The 24,743-nt window shown below is 36.8% G+C and overlaps 1 protein-coding gene across 4 annotated transcripts in view; it reads left to right on the top strand.

The window, feature by feature from the left end:
- LOC150090693 (ATP-dependent translocase ABCB1-like) overlaps positions 1-24,743 on the top strand; it is a 390,895-nt gene that overhangs the window by 313,760 nt on the left and 52,392 nt on the right. For all 4 annotated transcript variants that reach the window (XM_090372299.1, XM_090372310.1, XM_090372292.1 and 1 more), the window contains 3 exons: positions 46-123; positions 8,442-8,525; positions 21,809-22,012. In XM_090372299.1, the coding sequence (XP_090228425.1) occupies positions 46-123; positions 8,442-8,525; positions 21,809-22,012 (366 nt within the window). The remainder of the gene's footprint in view (positions 1-45; positions 124-8,441; positions 8,526-21,808; positions 22,013-24,743) is intronic.

Raw genomic sequence — 24,743 nt, 5'->3', positions numbered from 1 at the left:
GAGTTATATATTTATGCAGGGTATTTCTTTTTTTTATCATTACAGACTATTATGTTTACTATCGCTGGAGAAAGATTAACAATGAGACTACGAAAGTTATCATTTGAAGTTATGCTGAGACAGGTAAGGACAAACTGTGGCTGGTAAATATACATTTCTTGCAACTTTTTAATTATCTGTAAGAAATATATTTGCACCATTTGCATATAGGTTATTAGTAGTGGTAGTGTTTAACCTTAAATAAATTTTACATTAACTGTTATTGTTTAATGTGGATGTGTGTGAATTAGAGAGTAACTTCTTAGTTAATCTGGCTTCTGAAAAGTCAGTGAAACAAATCGGGAGAAAACAAAATAGCTTTGCTACTGCAGAGTTGCTTTAAAGTAATGGTTATCAAACTATGGGGAAAAAATCCATAGGGAGCTGTTATGAGTTCTGAGGGAAGCAAACTATTAGGAATTTAATCCATTTAGCTCTTAACAAGTTTGTTTGCAGCTACCTATATTTGAGGGAGTGCATTCAATGTGCCAAAATTTATGGAACATCATGAAATAATAACATTCTGAAATCCTCAACACTCTAACACAATAATATAAAAATAGTTGAAAAGGAAAAGTCTGGAATTAATAACTAAAAGTGAACATTTACTTTTAGTCTGTCAAATTTTGTCAAAAGTTTATTCCATGTACATAAACTAACCTTAACACAAGCAAAAATACAAATAAAAATGTATCAAGCTTTAAACAAAAATGAACCATTGTACTAATAGCCCAAAGTTAAATCAGTATGCTGAGAGAATTGAGCAATTAATTTCATGTGCCTTTACTTTTACATCACTTGTACATTAACCATAAGAATAACCATAATGTGTTATGGTACAGAATGTGGATGTTTTTTGAATGTGCTCCAATACTTATAAGCATTATGGCACAGTACCTTGTAGTACCATTTAATGCTTATAATGCATCAGACAGTGAACACATTTAAACAGCAAGGAGTAGGGATGTGAACTGACTCACTCAGTTTTAAGGGAGGAGTGAGTACAAAAATCTTGATTCTCAGCTCTACCACCCCTTCCCTTCTCTGAATTATGTAGAAATTAACTGCAACTTTCACTTGATTTTCAGAATTATCAAGAATATATAAAAAGACATGAAAAAGAGTGATACATTGAAATTAATAAGTCAGTTGATCTACAGAATGTATTTTAAAAGATGTGTTTCATTGTTCGGGAAGAATATGTGTGATAACATTTTATAATTCTATTAAATAAATGTTAGCTAAAAATTGAGATCAGACATTGGAACAAGTTTCAAAAATTAGACTTCAAAAAATGAGAACTGGTTAGTTTTTTTTCCATTTTTTTTTTTTTTTATATAAAAACCCCAAGCTCAAGGTATTCTAATTTACTGATCCTCTGTTTGTTTGTTTAGCTATTCATTATACTCATTACAATCATTTGGCCTATAACATACTCCTTCTGTGATTTTTGTTTTGTTAATATATATATATGTCACGCCAATCTGGTTCAGTGTTGTACTGGCCACCCAAATCAGTTGGACACTGCCTTGATTCTGTGTGTTTCTTAACCAAGAGCATTATTTCTCCCCCTCCCTATCTTGTTGTGTCTATCCCTCCTGTACACAATGTACTGACCATATTCAAATTCTGCATCCCTTTTGTCTGCATGACATTATGTCCCTTATATCCATCCAATGTCTACATTAGACAACCTAATGAATACATCATATTCCTCAAATTTGTTTACTCTACTCCTAGCATTAGTGTACAAGCAAGTATATGGGCACCTGTTTTTAATCCTGCTTACCCTAACCCATTCTACATAATCGTTTTTGCCCCATTAGGGCCACCAGCAGGCCCTATAATTTCCCTCACCTTGTTTCCCTGCGCCTCCGTAGCCAGGTGGGAAGGAGCAGCAGTGCGTAGCACACGCTTCTTGATTAGACCGGGGTTCGAGCCCGTCACCACCAAATACGGAGGATGCGGGAAGGTCATGGAATGACCACCGCATATCCCGGAGCAATATGGCCTTAGTTGCTAATGCTCCTAAAAAACCAAATAACAACAACAACCTTGTTTCCCTGTATGTTGTGTGTCTTAGTAGATGCAGTGCAATCAATTGATTTTATCTCTGCCTATGCCGGCTGTAAAACTCTTAGTTTTACAGTCTCTGTGTATCCCCATCCCCTCCCAAGATATCAGTTTTCTAACCAACCTTACATTACTCTGATAGCATCAGCGAAGCAAATATTCTTGCACCACCTCTATTTAAGTATATCCAACTACTGTCAAAAAGTCTCTCCTGTTAACAAGCACAGACCATATTGATAAAAATTCTAAAAATTCTACCCTGTAAGCTTTGCATAATCTCTCCAGGGCCAAATTGATTCACAGGCCTCTCATCATATACTCTCACCTATTGTGTCTGGGTAGAATTGCAGACACTTTCAAATTTAATCCTAACTTGTGACTTTTCATCAACATTGCGCTGTACTTAAGTAAATCCTCAGAGCTTCTACTCCTAATATCATTAGCACCAATGTAATCAACAGTATCACCTTTTATGCCCTTAAAATATGAGAGATGCTCTACAATATCACCAACTTTAGCCTCTGGCAGACATACCCTAGTCTTATTCCACCTATCATTTTTATGAAGCATATTTCCCACTTCTGTGATAACAGTGTCAATGACAATAGTTACTTCATGCGCGAATAGCGCACTCTGCCATTGGAGCATCTTGTGCTACATGAATGTAGTCTCCATTATTGTGCTGGGTGACTGAGTGATTGAAAGGTCCCTCTTTTTAATTTCTTCAAGGGCATTAACGCTGTTCCTCAGTTGCTCATATAAGCCCATCAGAATGCTGACTTGATGCTTAAGCTCCACACTTTCTCTGCAGTGAAAGCACACAAAGACTGCCCCTTTTGTCCCACTACAGATAATTTGCAAAAAGGCAAAAATTAGCACAATGAATGTAGTTGATTTGCAAGAGACCTGCCATCAATGTCTCTCTCTTTTGAGACAAAGCATTCCTGCTACTGCTACTTTGAGTGCTTGCTTCGCTGCTCTTGTTTGAGGCATGATTTAAATTTAATTTAAAATACAACACAAACTAACAGGTAATAGTATAACAAAGCAATGTTGTTACCAGATTTTGTCATGAAATATGTGCTACACTATTATTCTTCTAAATAATGCTAATTACTTTCTAATTTCATAACTAAAAGCAAAAAGTATTTACTGCAATTTAAAACATTATAATTACCACTACGACATTCTTCATTATTAGTTACTAATTAAGATACAATATTTGCAATGACAAGGGCTTTATGAATATTGTCATTATTCTTATTTACCTTAACACAGCCCATGTATTTACTTGTTCTGTGATGACTTCCAGCAGTCTCTGACATCCCTAGCACCTTGCTTTCAAGGCTGCTGCTGCTGTTGCTTCTCATTCTAATAGCAGCAGTGCAAGAATCACTTTCACCTCTGCCTGCAGCTACTGTTAATCTTTTAGTCTGTGAATCCCCCAATCTAGCAGTTTTCTGGCTCACCTAACACAGCTTCGATAGCATCAGCAATTATTCTTGCACCCTTTCTATTTAAATATATCCCATCCCTGTAGAAGCAGTCTCTCCTGTTAACAAGCACAAACCATGCTGAAAAGAATTTTACCCCACGAGCCTTGCACAATCTCTCCAGGGCCGAATTGATCAACAAGGCTCTTATCATATATACCCTCCTATCGTGCCTGGAAAGAATTGTGTACACTTTCAAATTCAACCATAACTTCAACTTTTTTTTCAACATTGACTTGTTGAGTAAATCTGCAGGTCTCGTACTCTTAATGTCATTAGTGCCAACGTGTACAACAATATCATCCTTTGTGCCCTTGTTATTTTATTTATTGTTATTTGGTTTTTTAGGAGCATTAGCAACTAAGGCCATATTGCTCTGGGGATATGCGGTGGTCATTCCCTGACTTTTCTGCATCCTCCATATTTGGTGGTCACGGGCTCGAACCCTGGTCTAATCAAGAAGCGTGTGCTACGCACTGCTGCTCCTGCCCACCTGGCTATGGAGACGCCCTTTGTGCCCTTAAAAGATGATATCTGCTCTACAACGTCATCAGCTTTTGCCCTGGCAGACATACCCTAGTCTTATTCCACCTATCTGATTTGCACAATATATTTCCCATCTCCCTGACAATAGAGAGTCACCGACAATAACTGGCTCCTGTGGGACCAGTGCCTTCTGCTGTGAAGCAATCTTTACGGCAGAATGCACTGATCCCACAGGAGCTAGTTATTGTCAGTGTTGTCAGGGATATATGCTGCTGTGTTTCCTGATGCACAAGAGTGAGCTCTAGCATTGAGTTGGGCAGCTGAGAGAGCTTCATGGGCTTTTATTTTAATTCCTTTGAGTGCATCTGTCATACTCTTCAAACTCTCATAGATGCCCATCAGAATGCTGAGTTTGTGCCTAATTTCTTGGCACTCTCTGCACCTAGCACACACAAAGCATTCTCCTTGGACGTCTTTGTGTGTGCTAGGTGCAGTCCTGTTCCAGAAAGGTCTGCAAACATTTCACAAGTTGCACATTTTTTTAGGCTGTGATGCATTGGAGAATTGCCCTCCTTCGGTTCTCCCCTGAGCCACAACACTACTGCTACTTTATGCCCATTGTTTTGCTGCTCTAGTCTGGGGCATGATTTCCATTTCAATACAATAATTGATTAACAATGAAAATTAATAAGATTAATAAATTTAATTAATCGATTGACAATACTACCCTAATCTAATAGATTCCTAAATGCAGTAATACATACTTTAAGCTATCAAGTTTTACATCATACCTTGCGCTAATAAGTTCAGATTATATGTTACACTGTACCGTAATGATCACAATGTTAATCAGTTATACCATAAGCTAAGGACAAAAGATATATGCCCAACAAGTGTTTTGGAGTTATAATTATAATATACGGCAATACCTCGCTTAGCATGGCTTCAAACAGCACGGGTTTCACTATAACACGGTTTCAATTAAGTTTAAGTCAAATTTACTGTACATATTAAAACTCATTCAATAGTCTAGACAGGTACTATACATATATGCTGTATTGTCATAGCCGGATACTATACAGGTACAATATATACGGCTATCGAATGAGTTTTAATATGTACAGTAAATTTTCGATTTAAACTTAATTGCAGTACAGACTGCAATTAAAGCAGTCTGTTGCACGTTGCAGTACAGACTGCAACGTGCAGTTTGTACTGCTTCAGTATTCTTAATTCCATCCTGACGAGATGAGATGACCTGATAATTTTTCAAAAACTTTTCATTTCAAAATTTATTTTTTAACATTTAAATATGATCGAAAATATATCTGCATCTCTTGGCTAGAAATCACTGCCAACAACATTCTGTTTGGCAGCATGTTTTGCCCCATTTAGTAAATGATTTCACTGGTTTTGAATCGCAAGTTCAGATAATTTCCAAAGACATTGTGAAGGTTGGAAAAGACTTGGGATTTGAAACTTTAGACACTGCCAATGTACGTAACTGCATTGGCTCACATGCAACTTAGATGATGCAACTCTCCTTGAAATTGATCAGCAAGCTGCATATGCAGAAGAAGAAAACAATTCTGAAGTAGATAACACTGAAGTGCCACCAAAACAATTTTCAATAGAACTGGAGAAAGTATTTTGGGGGGTTGACATGGCCTGCGAGGTGATTAAGAATGGAGATCCGAATGTTGAATATAGCATCAAGATACGGCAAATTTTACAAGATGGGATTTGATGCTACAAAGACTTGTATGCCGAGAAAAAGAAGAGACTGCTTCACCAAACTTCATTATTGAAATACCTAAATAAACAACCACTTTTTTAAAGCTTTTTTATCATCTCTCATGATGTTAACCTTTTCATTAACAAAATTTTTGCAATATTTTTTTATATTTCAAATCCTTTTAATTGGTTATCGAGTGCAAATTGTTTATAGATTTATTATAATTTGTTTGTAGACTGTTTCTCTGGTACACATTCAATTAAAACCCATTATAATTATACCTCAATCAGCACGGTTTCACATAACACAGAATAGTTTCAGTACCAATTATCAGTGCCAAGTGGGGTATTGCTGTATAACAGAATTATCCAACTAATTGATTCGAACTTTACAGCTACCTATTTACCACAATCCCGTACCACTCACTCTATACTATAACAATGTGGGGGGGGTAAGATTCGAATGAAACAAAGGTTCTATGTTTATTAATTACTAGCCTACAAAAATCTAAATTAAAAATAAAATAACAAGTGTGACTAGGACTATAAAGCTACTTAACATGACAATTAAGTCAATAAAACAGTAAAAGTTTTCAAAAATTATCCGGTTCATGGATATGGAAATTCCAGGTCTATTGCTTGGATATTCTCGTGAATGGCATTAAGGGTATGTAAGGACAAGTTGCTAGAATGGATAAAAGAATGGTTGGGTGGGAGAAGACAGAGAGTGATAATCAATGGACACTGCTCTTTGTGAACTAATGTTATTAGTGGAGTCCCCCAGGGTTCTGTGTTGAGCCCATTGTTGTTCTGTGGGTTTATCAATGATATTGATGAAGGTATATCAGGCTTATTGTCCAAGTTTACAGATGATTCAAACATTGGCAGGGTTGTTGTTAATGGCAGTGTGCTACTGTAACAGGATCTAGAAAAGTTGGGAAGATGGGCTGAGAAGTGACAAATGAAGTTTAACATTGAAAAATGAAAGTACTGCATAAGGGTATCAGCAACCTCAGAGAAACATACCAACTATATGGTACTAGACTAAGGGTAGTAGAGAATGAAAAAGACCTGGCGGTAATTGTGTAGTCAGATATGAAGTTTTCTGAGCAAATGATATACAGGAATTTTGCTAGTAGGGATAAGGCAGTGATTATCCCTTTGTATAAGGCAATGGTCACACCACACCTTGAGTAGTGCATACAGGTCTGGAGGCCTCATTTTAAGAAGGCGGCAGAGCTACTAGAATGAGTAGAAGAGCAACAAGATTAGTGAATGGAACAAATGATTGCTCTTACAAATAAAGGCTTAAGTTTTTCAAATTATAGTGTATGGAGACTAGGCACCTGTGAGGTGATCTGATTGAGGTGTATAAAGCCTTGAATGGTGTGAGCATGCTCAATGCTGATGGGATTCTTCCTCTTGCTCAGAATAATCACCTGAGAGGGCATAAATTCAAATTGGAGAAAGACAATTGTAGGATAGATGTGTGGAAGTTTGCCTTTTAGGGAGCGTGTAGTTGATTGCAAATTGAAATTGAGGCAGACAATTGTAGGGTAGATGTGTGAAAGTTTGCCTTTTAGCCAGCGGGTAGTTGATTGCTGGAACAAACTTTCATCTGTCATTGTGAAAGTTGATAGTTTAAATAAATTCAAGGAGGAACTAGATAAACTTTTGGAGTGAATGGATGGGTGAAGTGGTGTTTTTTTGGCTGATGCTGTATAAGCTTGCTTTCTTGTGTCATATGGGCTACTAATGCTAATAAATTCAAATTGATGATCAGTTCCTATCTGTGCAAATGCTGCAAGACATACAGTCCTTGGACGGTGACCTCTACAAATTCGCAGTGAACAAGGAATATAGGCAGAAAGTACTCGGTTGACTTCCTTCCCAGGACCACGTCAGAGGACATTAGAACCTGCTCCCAGAGACCTATTCATCACTGCCTTGAATCCATCGTCCCAGTGTTCAAACCTTTCAGGAGTCATAATGCTTTTTTTTTTTTTTTATGTGTGTGTTTATTATGTTGTGTGATTTCTTTTATGTAAATCCCTGGCTTGTAGCCGTGAAGGGAGTTGTATACAGCAATGCGCCTTCTGTATATAATAAACAGTTCTTCTAAATCCCCAACTAATTTGTAAAAGTAAGCTAACAAACATGACTAGGACTATTAAAATTAAATATTCAGTACAATTTATTAAGTTAATTAAGTAAAAAAAAGTGAAAATTTTCCAAAAACTTATGCATTTTTGGGAGTCATAAATTTTCCACTGTGCCTTGAAGCATTCCTCCACCTGAACATAAATAAAAAAATATATGTGAATAACATATTTTAATTTACATAATATATAAATTAATACATAAATACATGAATACATCAATTTTATAACTGAAACAGTGGATTATGCTCTTGTTATATTCTGCTTAAAGAAAGATGAAAATAGTATTTGTGGGCTATGTGATACATTTGTCTACCAGTAAGTCTATGATATACATGTTCATTTTTAGAAAGTGCTTAGTTTATAATTACTTCTGTATGACAGCCAGTTTAGTTTGATATTTATATGAAAGATATATTTTTATTTTTCCTAAATAGCAAAAATTGTTTATTTACAGGATATTAGCTGGTTTGATAACCCCAAAAATAACACAGGTATCTTAAGTTCCAGGCTGGCATCTGATGCTGCAAATGTGCAAGGGGTGAGATATGTTATTTAAAGATAGTATTGAATGATAATGTTGAATTACATTGTTATGTTCGTGCACATGCACACATATGCTTACAGGATTGTGGTGACACATGAGGCAAACCTTAAATTTTGCATCCCTTCTATATATTTTCACTTTTCCCATCTCCCCCTCTGAAAAATGTGCTACTATGAAAGTTGTCTGAAGTGGTTGCCTCATTATTTCATGTATAACTATAATCTTATATCCACTTAAAAATGCTGTACTACCAAAAACACATAAATGCTGGTACAAATATATATGATGTCCTCATATATCATGTTACATTGTGTAAAAATTATCACAAGACATGTAAACAGATTAGTGTTATTAGGTAGTATGACTCACATTTTCAGAAAATTAAAACTTGTGCTGAATGGTGCAAGATCGATTTTACTACCACAACTTCCTATCCATATAACAAACCTTTTATAGAAAAAGCACTCAAGGAATCCTTATGTAATCCTCTCAGAGCTGCAGGACTGGATAGTGTATGTTACATCTTGATGCAACACCTGAATGAAAAAACCTTGAACACCCTACTGCGTTTTTATAACTAGATCTTTAGGAAAACGACTACCTGAATGAAAAAACCTTGAACTCCCTACTGCTTTTTTTATAAGTAGATCTTTAGGAAAGTGACTACCCATTATCTTGGTGTCATTCACTTGTATTAGTCTTTCCAAAGCCAGGAAAAGATTCCTCTTTGCCAGATAACTATAGGCTAATCTTGCTTACTAGCTGCTTAGACAAGACTCTAAAAAAAATGGTACATCAAAGGCTCACATGCATTTTAGAATCACAAAGCATTACGAGTGACCATCAGTATGGTTTCAGGAAAAACAGATCCACTTTAGATGTCCACATCAGAGCTGGGTTTTTTTTTTTTTTTTTTTTTATGTGAACCCCAAACAAGAGAGGTATTAGAACCTATAATACTTAGTACCGTGCTTGGATTGAAGGTTGAGAAGATGAAAGAAGATATTTGTTGACATTGGACTTGAACTTCTGTAGTTTGTAATTTTCAGGAAATACATATGAAGGAAGGTTGTTCCAGAAAACAGCAGTTGAATGAATAAATGAGGAAGATGAAAAGTTGGTTCTGTGGGTTTGAAGTTGGACAGTAAATGGATGTGTTGGCTGGTGGCGGCACATGTTCAGACTGTTTTGAAAGAGAGAGTGAGAATTATAGAAGCCAATTCAGAAGAACAGTGCCCATGGAAGTATCTGTAGAAAAGGCATGCAGCAGAAACAGTAAGTCTATGGGAAAGCGAGTGGAGAAACTCTGTTAGAGATGAATCATTAATTAACCTAACTGCCCTCTTCTGAATGGAATCAAGAAGCCTGAGAGAGGTTTTGGGGGCACCACCCCAGATGTGGGAACAATATTCCATGGCAGCGCGGATTTGCAATTTATACAGAGTGAACAGCTGTTTGGAAGAAAAGTAACGCAAAGAGCGAAAGAGAAAACCAAGTTTTTTAGATGCAGAGGAAGCAATATTTGTAATGTGCTTGTGCCAAGAGAGATTAGAAGTCAGGGTAATCCCCAAAAGTGGCGCTTCCGTAGCCAGGTGGGAAGGAGCAGCAGTGCGTAGCACACGCTTCTTGATTAGACCGGGGTTCGAGCCCGTCACCACCAAATACGGAGGATGTGGAAAGGTCAGGGAATGACCACCACATATCCGCGAGCAATATGGCCTTAGTTGCTAATTCTCCTAAAAACCAAATAACCAAATCCCCAAAAGAGATATATCATTTTGCCTAGAAATCGGAGTGTCACTAAAGATAAGCATAGGAGCAGAAGAATCCTTTTTGTGAGATATAAGACAAGACTGAGTTTTAGAAGGGATGAAATCAACTAAGTTATCTTTGCCCCACTGGAGAATTAACTGAAGATCAGCATTTAAGGAATTGGTAGCAGATTTTTGAGAAGTTGAAGCTGATTGAGCAGGACAAGGTTTCTCAAAATGGAAAGTTGAATGCAATGTGCTATCATTGGCAAAACTATGGATAGGATTTCCAGTCAATGGAAGAAGGTCATTAATATACAAGAGGAAAAGAGTGGGGGAATGAACTGAACCTTGGGGGCACCGGCATTAGTGGAGAATTTAGAAGACAGAGAACCATCTACCATCACCCTCAGTGAGCGATCAGAGAGAAAACTGGATAACCAATTACTAAAAACAGTTGGCAAACCATAAGATGGAAGCTTGTTTAGAAGACCTTTATGCCAAACATGATCAAAAGCCTTTGAGATGTCAAGAGCAACTACTTGTGTTTCACCGAACCTTTCCATTGAATTAGTCCATAAATGGGTAACATAAGCCAGAATATCACCAGTGGATCGACACTGACAGAATCCATACTGGCGATCGTTGATCAGACGGAAGGTTTCTAGGTAGTTTAAGAGTTGGCGGTTTTTTATTGATTTCTCCATTACTTTAGAAAGACTAGAAGTAATTGCAATGGGACGATAATTGGATGGGAGGAATTTGTCACCCTTTTTAGGAACTGGCTGGATATGAGTAAATTTCCAAGCAGAAGGAAAAACACCTTTGGAATAAGAAAGTGAAAAAAGGCGGCAAAGAATAGGAGTAAGTTCAGGAGCACAGGTTTTGAGAACAAGTGGAGAAATACCATCAGGACTTGAAGTTTCTTAGCATCAAGATTCATCAAAATCCTTCTGATATCCTTTTGACGGAAGACCACAGGAGGCATTGAATGGAGCGTGTTGGGAATGGTGGGAGGTGTTTTACCAAGATCATTAATACATGAGCTGGAAAAAAAATGGGATGCTAGCAGGTCAGCTTTATCCTTGGCTGAAGTGACAACAGAACCATCTGATTTGGACAGAGGTGGGAGCAGAGATGGGCAAAAGTTGCGGCCAGTAGCTTTGGCAAGAGACCAGAATGCTCGGCTACCATTAGGGCAAGAAGCAGGTTTTCTACTCTTAGCCTGTTCAAACTCTAGTTTGGACAGATTAATAACTGCTTTACAATTGTTGTGAGCTTTGGTGTAGGCAGAAAATGAAACTGAAGAATTAGAAACAAGCCAATTACGATATGCAACATTCTTCTCTTATAAAACCTTAGCACATTTATTGGAAAACCAAGGTTTAGATGAAGGACGACATTTTAAAGTGGAGTGTGGGATAATGGATTCCATTCCTGCAAGAATAATTTCACTGACACGATCTGAGCAAATGTTGACATCAGAGGTTTTGAAACCGTAATCCGACCAAGGAAAAGAAGAAAATAAATCTCGCAGGTCATTCCATTTTGCATTCTTATAATGCCAAACAATATGAGGTTGGGAATAGCCATGAGATAAAAGCTCCATTGGAGAAGAGACAATCACCCAGTTGTGATCTGAGGTGCCTAAAGGACCTCTCACTTCAACCGTGTACTTAGAAGGGTTGTTTGTGAGAAAAAGATCAAGCGTATTGGCTGTATGATTAGGATTGTCTGGCATTCTTGTAGGTAAATGAACAATCTGTGCTAGGTCATTAGTAATTGCAAAAACCTCAGCATCTCGACCTGCTGGGTCGGTGTGACTAGAAAACGGAAGCCAGCTGGAGTTGTGAACATTAAAATCACCAAGGAAAATTACCTCACTGTTAGGAAAGTTGGACTGGAGAAAGTCAAGTTGCAAAGAGAGGAAGTCAAAGAGCTCCAAGTGATTAGTGGAGTTGGGAGAACGGTAGAGACAACAGATGAATTTGACACAATGAGGTAGAGAGATTTTAATCTAGAGAAGATCAAAGAGAGGAGATTCCAAATTGCCAAGTCTCTGACAGGGAATATCAGAACGGACATATGCACAAGTACCACCTTTGAGGCAAAAGGAATCATACAGCGAATAATTTGGGCATCTGAGATCAGCAGTAGTTGAATCAACGGATAACTGAGATTTTGTCAGAAAAAGTACATGGGGTTTGGCAGACTGCAAGTGGAAATGGACATCGTTGAGATTAGAATTGAGACCACGTATATTTGTGAAATGAATTAGGAAGTCCGAATTAGGTTAACATTCAAAATACTTTTGTAAAGAAACAATATCTGGTAATGGAATCATGGATATTTAGAAAGGCTTTGATACCACATGGAGATCTGGCACACTTCAAGATTTACACAATATAGGCTTAAGAGAAAACTTATCCTGGCTGATCCAAAACTTCCTCCATTATGGAAATTTTCAGGTTCCTTACCAGGGCTCATTTTCTTCTTTGCACATTCTGAGGGCCAAGGTGTAACAAGGGCCTTTTCCCAGTAATATATTATTTGATCTCAGAATAATAGCCTGATACAGGACATCCCAAATATGATGGAGGTATCTGTGTACACAGATAACCCTACTATATCCTGCTCTTCTCAGAACCAACTAGTGATAAGTCGGAAAGCTGGAGCCTACAAAATGGTTATTGAATTTCAAAATAAAATTCATTGCCATATATTTCTGCTAAAGTTGTGTGCAATCATGACTCAGACCAGAGCAGCAAAGCAAAAGGCTCCAGCTAATTGGAGTGCTGTGACTCGGGAGAACTTGAGGGGGACAGGCGCCTCCGTAGCCAGGTGGGAAGGAGCAGCAGTGCGTAGCACACGCTTCTTGATTAGACCGGGGTTCGAGCCCATCACCACCAAATACGGAGGATGCGGAAAGGTCAGGGAATGACCACTGCATATCCCGGAGCAATACGGCCTTAGTTACTAATGCTCCTAAAAACCAAATAACAAACACACAACAAACGAGGGGGACAGTTGTCCTCTGAATCACAGCCGTTTAAGATGTACCGCTTGTTTGATGTTTGTGGAGCAATCAGGGATGGGTCATGATATTGCCAAGGGGAATGTCTTTGTGTGTGTGCACGATGTAAGGAATGTGAGGAAATCAGGCGACAACTCAGTGTTGTTATGGGCCTATATGAGAGCTTGAAGGACAGAGTGGATGCCCTCTAAGGATCTAAATTGAGGGGCCCATCAAGCTTTCAGCTGCCCACATCAATGGCAGAGCTTGCACTTGAACATCATGCAACACAGCAGCAACCCCCGAGGCAGAATTAGGCGCCTGCGTAGCCAGTTGGGCAGGAGCAGCAGTACGTAGCACATGCTTCTTGATTAGACTGGGGTTCGAGCCTGTGCTCACCAAATACGGAGGATGCGGAAAGGTCGAGGAATGATCACTGCATATTCCCGGAGCAATATGGCCTTAGTTGCTAATGCTCCTAAAAACCAAATAACAAACAACCCAAGTCAGAATGCGCTAGTCTCACAGGAACTAGTAGTTGTCAGTGACTCTGTTGTCAGGGAAATGGGGAACGTATTGTGTATAAAGGATAGGTGGAACAGGACCACGGTATGGCTGCCAGGGGCAAAGGTTGATGACGTTGTAGAGCAGATATCATATTTTAAGGGACAAAAGGTGATATTGTTGTACACGTTGGCACTAATGATATTAAGAGTAGGAGACTAGTGGATTTACTTAACAAGTACAGGTCACTGTTGAAAAAAAGCTGTGAATTAGGGTTGAATTTGAAAGTGTCTGCAATTCTGCCCAGACACGATAGGAGGGAGTATATGATAAGACCCTTGTCGATCAATTCAGCCCTGGAGAGATTGTGCATGGCTCAAGGGGTAGAATTTTTCTCAGCCTGGTCTGTGCTTGTTAACAGGAGAGACTGCTTCTACAGTGATGGGATACACTTAAATACAAAGGGTGCAAGGATATTTGCTGATGCTATCCAGGCAGTAGTAGGTGGGTCGGAAAACTGCTAGCTTGGGGGATACACGGTTGGATGCCAGCAGCTACTGTTAATAGATTAACAGTAGCTGCTGGCAGAGGTGAAAGTGATTCTTGCACTGCTTCTATTGGAATCAGCAGCAGCCTGGAAGACAAGATGCAGGGGATTTCAGAGACTAGTGCACAGATACAAGGAATGCAGAAATGGAATTTGGGGACTACAATGTGTACAGGAAGGGAGGAAGGGTTATGCTATTAGTTAAGAAACATAAAATCAAAGGAAGTACAGCCAGTACTTCCAAACTGAAGTTTGGTGTGACAAAAGCACTGGGAAATCAAAATTTAGTGTAGGAGTGTGTTGGTATTTTAAGGAGTCCTTATGTGCTGTGATGTAATGACTAGATCGTAGGTATAGCTTAGCTTAATTTTTCAGCACTCACCTCATAGTAATCCGCTTAGTTGGTGGAAAGTTTTATCACATACTTAGTTTACGGGGATTATTATAAATTTAAAAACTAAGTTATGGGCTTTAAAAATTTTTCTAAGAAAGGAAAGTGCACCTTCCATTCTATGGTTGTCTAATTAAAATAAATTAAATGAAGTGAGAAAAGCTAATAGCCGCGCACGACCGACTTTTGAAATTGTCTTCAGTTAGCTATAATGGGGAGGGAAGAGCATGCGAGTGTGTTATATACGGGTTGCATTCCCGAAATGCGTTTCAGTGCACTTGGAAACTTGCTAAATTCCAAATAGGGGAGAAGTTGGCGGGAATCGTTTTGTTTAATACATTAAGTGATCTGTGGCGCTTAAACCACTCATTGACGAGGGCTTCGTTTGGAAAGATTTTATAGCTGGAATTTAGTTTAACTACTGTAATGGCTGAATCGATGAGTGGGTTATGATTATAAGATTGGACGTGTTGTGTTAGTTCTGTACTTGCTAAATTAGATTTGAAGCTATTAAACTGGTAGTATGCACGTGTGTTAGAAATTTTTGATGTTCCAAATTTTGCTGTTGTACTGCCTATGTAACATGCTTGGCAATCTGATTGGCATCTAATTAAATATATAATGTTGTTATGATCTTGTGTCCCATACTCGTGCGTTGTCTTGTATGAATTGAATTTAGAACTTAATTTGTTATAAGATGTGATTATTAATTTGATATCTGTATTCTTAAAAATCTGTTGAAGTCTTCTAGCATATTGTTGATGATATGGGAGGGCAATAAGAGGTTTATGTATCTTATTCATGTGGTTATTAATTTTGCTTGGGTTATTAGTGTTATTATGGACTTTGGTGATGGTTTCTTTTATTAGTTGTAATGGGTATTTTCTTTCTGTATATTTTGATGCTTAAAGATGTACCTATTTTGTATATAGTGAGGTTTAGAAAATTAATTTTATCATCAGTTTTTACTTCGAGGGTAAATTTGAGTCTTTCATGTGTTGTATTAAACATGTTCAGTTATCGATGGTGGTTCTGTTGCCTATTAAGAGGACATCGGCCGCGTATCTCATATATAGTTTAATCCCTGGGGGAAAGGGTTGGAGTATTTTTTTTTTTTTTTTTTCTTCAATAGAAGCGAGGTAGATTTCGGATATAGGGGCAGAGATATCGAGGCCTGGGAAGGCCGAAAATTTGTTCGTAGATGTTATTTTGGAATTTAAATTGTTTGGTGTCAAGTAACAGTGACGTGAGTTCTAAAATGTCATTAATGTTTAAGTTGGTACGTTTTGTCAAAGTGTCGTCTTTAATTAATAGTTCTTTAAGAGCCAATAGCATGGTTTCGATGTGTAAGTTTGTATATAGGGAGACAACGTCATAGGATGTGAGAATATCGTTTTCAGATATGGCCATGGAAGTTATACGTTTGTGTGCCTGTTTAGTATTGTAGACCCTGAACCGAGAAAATCTCATTAAAGGTGAAATAATTTTGACGTGGAATATGGATAGATTAGTATAGGCGGACTGTTTATAGGAAACGATGGGCCTTAAAGGATAATCTTGTTTATGGAGTTTGACTATTCCAACAATGTGTGGGAGAATATTACTGCGTATGCCTATTTGCTGGAGGGTGTGTAAATTAATTTGTTTGTTGGCTCTGAGTCTTCTTAGGATCCCATCAAGTTTATTTTTAAGTTTGTTAATGTTAAACATGTTGCAAGCTCTGTATGTCGTTGAATCTGACAGGATGTGTAACATTTTCTTTATATATGTATTTTTGTCCATGATTGCGATGGTATTGCCTTTGCCTTTTGTATTATAATGGTCGGGATTTTCATAAAGTCCCATATGTGGGTTCATTGTTGTTGGTGAATATTAGGTTTACTAGTTAATTGGGAGTTAAAAACAGCATTGGTTTCATGTATGATTCGATATTTATCTTGGTGGTTATCAAGTTTAGTTTGTATTTCAATCATGGCGTTTTTAACTGGGTAGTGGTTGCTGTTAATGGCGAAATTGAATCCATATTCTAGACTGGAAAGTTCATTAGGGGAAAATGTTTGTGTAGAGATGTTAACACCCGAGTTGTTGGGGATTTTTTTTGTGTCTCCTGGTGAGTGTATCCCATTTCTTGGAGTGCTTTTGTGTAATCTGATTTAAAGTTGCCTGAATTTGGGTGTTGTTCTGCTGTACAACATATGATGTTACCAACAGCAAATTCAAAATGGGAAGCATTCAAAGAATTAATCTTGGAAGCTACCAGGGTTTTCATACCAACTAAGAAATATTGTTCAAGGTTTAGGATTAAATGGATGTCATGAACTAATGAGACATGTGGCAGAGAAGAAAAATGCATGTAAATTAATGGGTGACACGGAAGCCTATGATAAATATAAGCTGGTCTGTAAACAAGTCACAAAGGAGATTAGGCAGGCAAAGGCAGATTACGAGAAATCTTTGGCAAAGGATGCAAAGAAAAACAGAAAAGAATTCTTTACTTATCTAAATTCTAAAAGAAAGGGGGTAAATCAGATTGGTCCACTGGATATGGATGGTTCAAGTATTGATGATCCTGCTCAGGTAGCAAACAAACTAAATGAGTATTTTGCATCTACATTCACACTTGAGGAGTTATTCAGGGAAGGGAATACCAGAGGTGTATTAAACCCTGTCAGTAAGCTAGATAATCTTGTAATAAATGAGAGTAAAGTGTAGGAGAAATTGTTGAAGATAAACACCTGGGTGGATGAAATCTAACCATTTATATTAAAGGAGGCAGCAAAGGAAGTAATCAAACCCTTAGCCATAATTATGAGAGCTTCCTTGGAGTCAGGGGAGGTACTCATGGACTGGAGATGTGAAAATCAGACCCCAATTCACAAAGGAGGATCAAAGGGCAACACAAGTAATTACAGACCTGTTAGTTTAACTTGTGTTCCAGGGAAATTAATGGAGGCACTGGTTAAAGAAGCACTACAGGATCATCTAGACAAGACTTCAGTTATAGCTCGGACCCAACGTGGTTTTGTTAAGGGGAAGTCTTGTTTGACCAGTTTGTTTGGATATTGTGATGTGGTCACAAAGGAACTGGATGCAAGGAATAACTTTGATATTATATTTTTGGATCTTAGAAAGGCTTTTGATGCTGTTGCACGTGGAAGACTGCTGCATGAATTGGAGCAGTGTCACATTGAAGGCAAATTGCTGCTATGGATAAAGGGATGGTTGAGTGGGAGAAGGCTGAGAGTGGTAATCAATGGACACTGCTCTTTGTAGACCAATGTTATTAGTGGAGTCCCTCAGGGTTCAGTTTTGGGTCCATTGTTGTTTTCTATATTTATTAATGATGGTATATCAGGCTTAATGTCCAAGTTTGCAGAAGAAACAAAGGTTGGCAGGGTTGTTAATGACACTAATGACAGTATGCTCCTGCATCAGGATCTAGAAAAGTTGAGCAGATGGGCTGAGAGTTGGCAACTGAAGTTTAACATTGACAAATGTAAAGTACTGCATATGGGAAGCAGTAACCCCAGAGTAACGTATCAACTGTGTGGTACTACACTGGCACAATCATCATCATCATCATCATCATCATCACTATTCTAACACCTACTTATACCTGTGCTTTCTGAGCAATAAGCTCATCCGCGCTTTATTCCTCTATCCTATCAATTTTAATCTTTTGATCCTTAGTCATATCCTCCCTATGATAAATCAAATGAGGATATGTTACTGCCCCTGCCCCAAAGAGGCAGATGTCCACTATCTTGAGCTCAATTAAACTTTAAACTTCAAAGGCAAACTTCTATAAATTGTGATTCTTCTTCCAGCCACATTAAAACTCTAAACATTTAAAATTCATCAATATATTTTTGTTTTTTATACTTGTTACAACATTTTCTTTTATGCAACTATAAACTCTAAAATCAATATAAAACTCTAAACAATAAAATTCATCAATATATTTTTGTATTTCGTATTTTATACTTTTTTCAACATTACCTTTTTATACAACTATAAGATCAATAAATTCCAATTCTAACTAAATCTCAACTCCATAAAAACACTATTTATATATATACAAATATTTACAATTGTCTAATCCTGCTTACTTCTCTAGTGAACTCAGCAAAAGCTTCGTTCCATTCTCTATTCTTAAACAAGTCACTCCAGTTGTATGAGTCGGAGCCAATCTGCCTAATTAATATATTCCGTGGTATATCATATCTTACACACTGCTGTAAAATATGCTCTGTATCCTCTACCATCCCACAAATACACATTGGATTTTTCTTTAACCCATGTCCAGTTATTTTCTTTTCTTTTCTTTAACCCAGGTACAGTTATTAACATTGTTTGGAACATTCCTAGACCAGATCAAGATGAAATCTCTTTCATAGTTTTTACCCTAGTCAGAAAGGCAAAGGTAACATGACTCTTATCAAAACCACTCCATCTTTCCTGCCATATGCAATCTATATCTTGCTGTAATCTCTTCTTTTCTACTACTTTCAAATCGTGTCTTCCACACTCTCTTCCCTCTTCTCTACAAGATTTTATTTCCATAAGTTCTATTCTCTTATTATTCTTAATTGCATATTCCATTGTCCTTTTAAGTATAATCAGATCCACCAATTCCTTTCCTGCAATAACTCGCAGAGCATCATTTGAAACGGTTCTGCAGGACCACATCATCGCCAGAAGGGCAAATCTGTGCTGAAATAAGACTTCTTTTAACATGGCTATTAGTCACTTTATGACCCCAAGCCCCACATGCATATGTCATAATGGGTAGAAATATACATTTATAGTGGAGGTCTAAGGACTTGCCTTTCACTCCCTATTCTATCCTTGTGACTTTCCTAATTTTTAAATAAATCATTCTCACTTTATCTCTTAATTTCTGCATGTGAGGCAAAAAGGACATCCTTTCATCCACATAAACTCCTAGGTACTTGGACCAAAGGGGCATATGCCATCGATGTACCAAATATTTTTGCAGTTGGCCTTCTTTCACTGAGCTTCCCTTTGAGTAGAACCATGTCAGTTTTTTTTTTTTCATTGACTGTCGGTACTACACTGTATTACACTTTCCACTGTCAGTACTACACTGACACTGATAGAGAATGAAAAGGACCTGGGAGTAATTGTGCAGGCAGATATGAAGTTTTCAGAGCAGTGCAGATGGTCTGCAAGAGTAGCTCATGGTGTCTTGTCAATAATATATAGGAATTTTTCTAGCAGATATAAGGAGGTGATTATCTCTTTGTATAAGGCAATGGTTACACTACACCTTGAGTACTGTATACAGGTTTACAGGCCTCATTTTATGAATTATGTAGAGCTGCTGGAGTGAGTGCAGAGAAGAGCAACAAGATTACTGAATGGAACTATACAAAAAATAATAACCCCTTCAAAAACAACTCATGTAAAATGGTACATATTTATAGAACTAGTGGGAGAGGAAGAACAAGTAGCCGTGAACTATAAACAAACACATAATGTGAAATTTTGTAAAAATGTAATGCATGTTAGCTTCCAGGCCACTTTTAAAGCAAAATAGTTGCAACTGTGGCAGCACATTGAACAAGCGTTCATGTGTTCATTTACTCTGAAGAGAATTTTTATGGCCTTTTTTTTTCAGAAACTATTATGGTAGAAGTTGTCTATATTTAAGTAATAAAAAAAAATCAGATTTTTTAATCATTAGTTACAGGGTAATCCAGTGGTGGTAATGTCCACCAGACATTACCACCACTGGATTAACATATAATTGGTATGTTTTGCTGAAGATTCTTACATTTCTATAAATGTAGTACACATTTCCAGACTGTATTATGTTTCTATTAGGAATTTTATGTAGTAAAATATCCCAAGTAAATAAGTATATGTGTGTATAAACCTCTTATATATGTGTCAAAACCTCATTTGACACATATAATAGCCACATGTCTTTTTGGCTAGTCATTGATATTCTTTTCAATATCATATTTGATATTATAAAAAACAGCGAAACCACAATTCCTGATCCTAGTTCAAACCAACAATAAATAATATAGGTAGAACTTTTCTCTCACCTGAAAGAACTGTATCATTGCAAAGAACTTTTTTATTTTGTTATTAGGTAGACAAATCAATCAATTTTACTATGACCATGTAAACAGCAGAGCATCAGTTATCTGGAATAATTAATGTCAGACCTCCTCCAGATAGCAAAATTTTCCGGATAACCGAACATAAGGCAAAATTAAATAAATTCCATTATAATGTATTAAGGTAAAAGAAAAAGACTTTAAACAGCTTGAAAAAAACAAATTTATTTCATTAAAAATAATAATAATAATAATAATAATAATAACTTGTACATAAAAATTCGCACATCCATATTTGGATAGGTATTTTGCTGAAAATTTTATGTGGAAAAAAATTTAAAGTAATTTTTTAAAATAATGTTCGATCATTTTTTTGTTTCATTTGTTGTGACCTTTTTGTTTTTTCCCTGCTAAATTTCTCAAGTTCCTTAATACAGTAATATCAATTTGATTATATCGCATTCTTGATTTTTTGCCCATTTCAGTGCTGTTTCTTTTTGTTGACATTTTACCGTAAAAATCTGAGAACAATAATAAATCGCACATTTTCGGGCCAATATTACTGTGTTCTTACTGAATCTGGAGTTAAAGTAAACATAATATGAAATGAAGAGAACAAAATATGTCATTGAAAATTGGGTTCATGGAATCGGATGATTGAACTCTGTCACAGTTAATGATGCAAATGCACTAACCAGGTCGAGCTAATTATGCTTCCACCTCTTGCACAGACATTGTCTTTTACATGGTTTCGAAGAAAACCCATTAGTCCTAATCCAACATTTCACCAGATATACAACGTAAAAAAAAACCACAGAAATATTCTTGTAGCATAATAAAAATTTGTCTGAAATACTACCATTAATAAAAAAAAATTAAGAAGAAGAATCAGCCTTTCAAATTATTCCGGATAACCAACGTTCTACTGTATTTATAATTTTTGCAGCATAATGTAATAAAGATAATTTTTTTAATAATTTAGGCAACAGGAACACGGATGTCACTTGTATGCCAAGCTGTTGCTACTCTTATAGCTGCCATAGTAATAGCATTATATTTTCAATGGAAATTGGGACTTGTTGTCCTTGCCTTTGTTCCATTTATTCTTCTGTCAATGTACTTTGAGAGCCGAATGATGAGTGGTCAGATGTTATCTGAGAAAGCTTCGTTGGAAGAATCTACCAAGGTATGTGTTGAATAATTATCTAAAAAATTACTCTTGTGGTGTGTGTGTGTGTGTGTGTGTGTGTGTGTGTGTGTGTGTGTGTGTGTGTGTGTGTGTGTGTGTGTGTGTGTGTGTGTGTGTGTGTGTGTGTGTGTGTATATATATAAATATATACAGTGCTTTTTTTTGTAAAAAAATATGGGCCGGTACTCATTCTTTGCTATCAGGGAAAATTGAAAATTAAAAGTGTAACATTTTTTTCCCCTGATATTGTTACTTTAGTAGTAATGTTTTTGGAATAAGAACAACAAATTTAGTATATTAACACAGTTTATTATTCAAGTATATAAAAAAAAATAAGTAAATAAATCGGTAAATTATTTAGTGCTGGGCACTCAGTCACAAATGGTTGTTAGTGTAGTATCTCAAATAGAGAGCTTTATGGTAAATGAAAAAGTTTCTAGTATTCCGGCTTGGCCTGAAACTGAGGACTAACAAAAACGTTTTCTATTTGAGTCTTTCCAGTTGTTATGAATGACAAGGGTGGGAGAAGCGATTAAAATCTTGGGAGAGAAGCGACTGGCAGGTGAGGGCTGTGCAAAACTCCGTGCAGGTGCCTCCCCACCACCACTGCCTCAACACTGACTCTCTGAGTACCTCCTTGCCGGGACAACTCCAGCTTTGAAAATTGTTAAAAAGTACTTCTCATCGCAAAATTTATGAATGACCTTTATAGAATTATTAACTATTTAGCAACCTTTTTGTGACCAAAAGAAGAGTTACTTAATACAAAGAATCGAAGTGCAATAAAAAATTGGTATTTTAATTTTAACACAAAAAGTAAATGATACATTTCAATCGGAATAGTTTCCCTTGATAAGCATCAAATAACACATAGCTAATGTGATTTTTAAACTTTTATCTCCATTAGCGAAGGAAATAGATGGGGACACGAAAATTACTCAAATTTTCCTGCCTGGCACCGCCATTTTTAATTTTAAAAATATTTTAAACCTACTGGTTGAGCTCTTTACAACAGTGTATAATAAGCTATAGGTTGTCGACATTTTATGACCCCCCCACATTTTACCCCCATTTCTCAGACAAAGTTTTGTCAACAACAATCAATATGCATTATGTTGGCCCACATGATGTACAAACCCATGCAAAATTTCAAATCAATAGGTTGAGTGGTTCCAGAGATACAATGCTGTGACAGACGGACTGACAGACAGATGACCGAATACATTATAAGGGTCCATAGTCTAATGAAGGACCCTAAAAATAATAAGTAAAAATAAATAACAAGTAAAATAATTTAATAATAAATTTTTTTTGTAGAATATTCCAAATTTTTATTAAGTTTCCATCCGACACCCTGTGCCGACTTCTTTTCTTCCTCTTTGTGTATCTCTTGCTGAATGACGTTTCCGAAGCAGCCATGAATCGACATATTTTGCTGGATCGAAGCAGGTCAGCGGTGGACCTGTAATTTTAAGAAACAGTAGTGAAGAAACTGTTTTTGTCATCAACAAAGCTCTGGTTGGGCTGGCGATCAGATTCATTTGTGAAAATCCTCGTTCACATTCACTCGATGAAATTGGTATCATACTCAGAGCGTCCATCAAATGCTTCAATTCTTCCGAAACCATCTTTTCAATTAGGTATTCCCAAAATCCACGAATTGTATCTCTTTCATTTAACTGTAATTTTCTAATTGAATTTTCATTTGGTGAAAACTTTATTTTCACCAAATGCTAATAATTCATGTTTAGAAGGTTTAATACCCTTCATTGTCCTCATTTTCCTTCTCTCGTCATCGGTATTGTCACCAGTTCTTAAATTTTTTTTTTTTTTTTTTGAAACTGTCCAAAATGTCAGTGTCATTTGGATATTCAGGTACTGACCATGTAAACAGATAGGGAAAATTTACGGAAAAATGTGGATAATGCACTTCCGCGAAACAGCAGATGATTATTATTTGTCGGGGTAAAAGAAAATCACTTTTCTAATTCTCAAATGGGGCACTTACAGTTGATTCACAGTGGTGTCCGACCTACGGTCCGCCCGGAAAGTGAACTAAAACAGCATTTTAAATCTTGTTGATTATCAAAAAAAATCTCATTAAATGTTTTGTTCAGTAAATGTAATTGTGTATTGTACTTAATAAAATTTTCGAATATTTTCAATTTTACTTTTACATGCAACAAGATATGGGAAATGTAATACACTAAAGAAATCTAACTTTGAATTTTTTTTGAATATGGCTCCTGTATGGGAAAAGTTTGGATACCACTGCAGTAGAAGGTGGACCATACCCCTTGATCTGCTCACTGTTGACCAGCGCTACTTTGCCGTATGTGGGATAGGTGGTCGGATAGGTGGTCGGATAGGTTTTACCAGGTACCACTAAGTTGTAGAATGCTAATTCCTTTACCTCTCTTAATTTGCGCAGCAGCACTAATTGCCTGAAGGCCAGAAATGCGAACAGGTCGTACAAAGTTAATTCTCTCCTAATCCTATATGAAAATTTTCTTCGCTGAACGGAACGAATTTTAAATGTATCTTCCAAGGGGAATTCAAAATAATTCGCTATAAAAGGACTTCATCAAACAGAGGTCCGACTGACTAATTAAGAATTATAAAAATGGTTATACAGTTTTATATAGAAAATATCTTAACAATAGGCAGTGAAAAATGCAAATTTAGTTAAATAATTTTAAACTTATTTGTATAGTAAGTAAACATGTGA

This window comes from Mastigoproctus giganteus, chromosome 1, assembly GCF_048544385.1.
Source record: "Mastigoproctus giganteus isolate SK-2022 chromosome 1, ASM4854438v1, whole genome shotgun sequence".
NCBI classification, from domain to species: Eukaryota; Metazoa; Arthropoda; class Arachnida; order Uropygi; family Thelyphonidae; genus Mastigoproctus; species Mastigoproctus giganteus.
The sequence above is the reverse complement of the archived record's forward strand: the minus strand, read 5'-3'. Positions and strand labels throughout refer to the sequence as shown.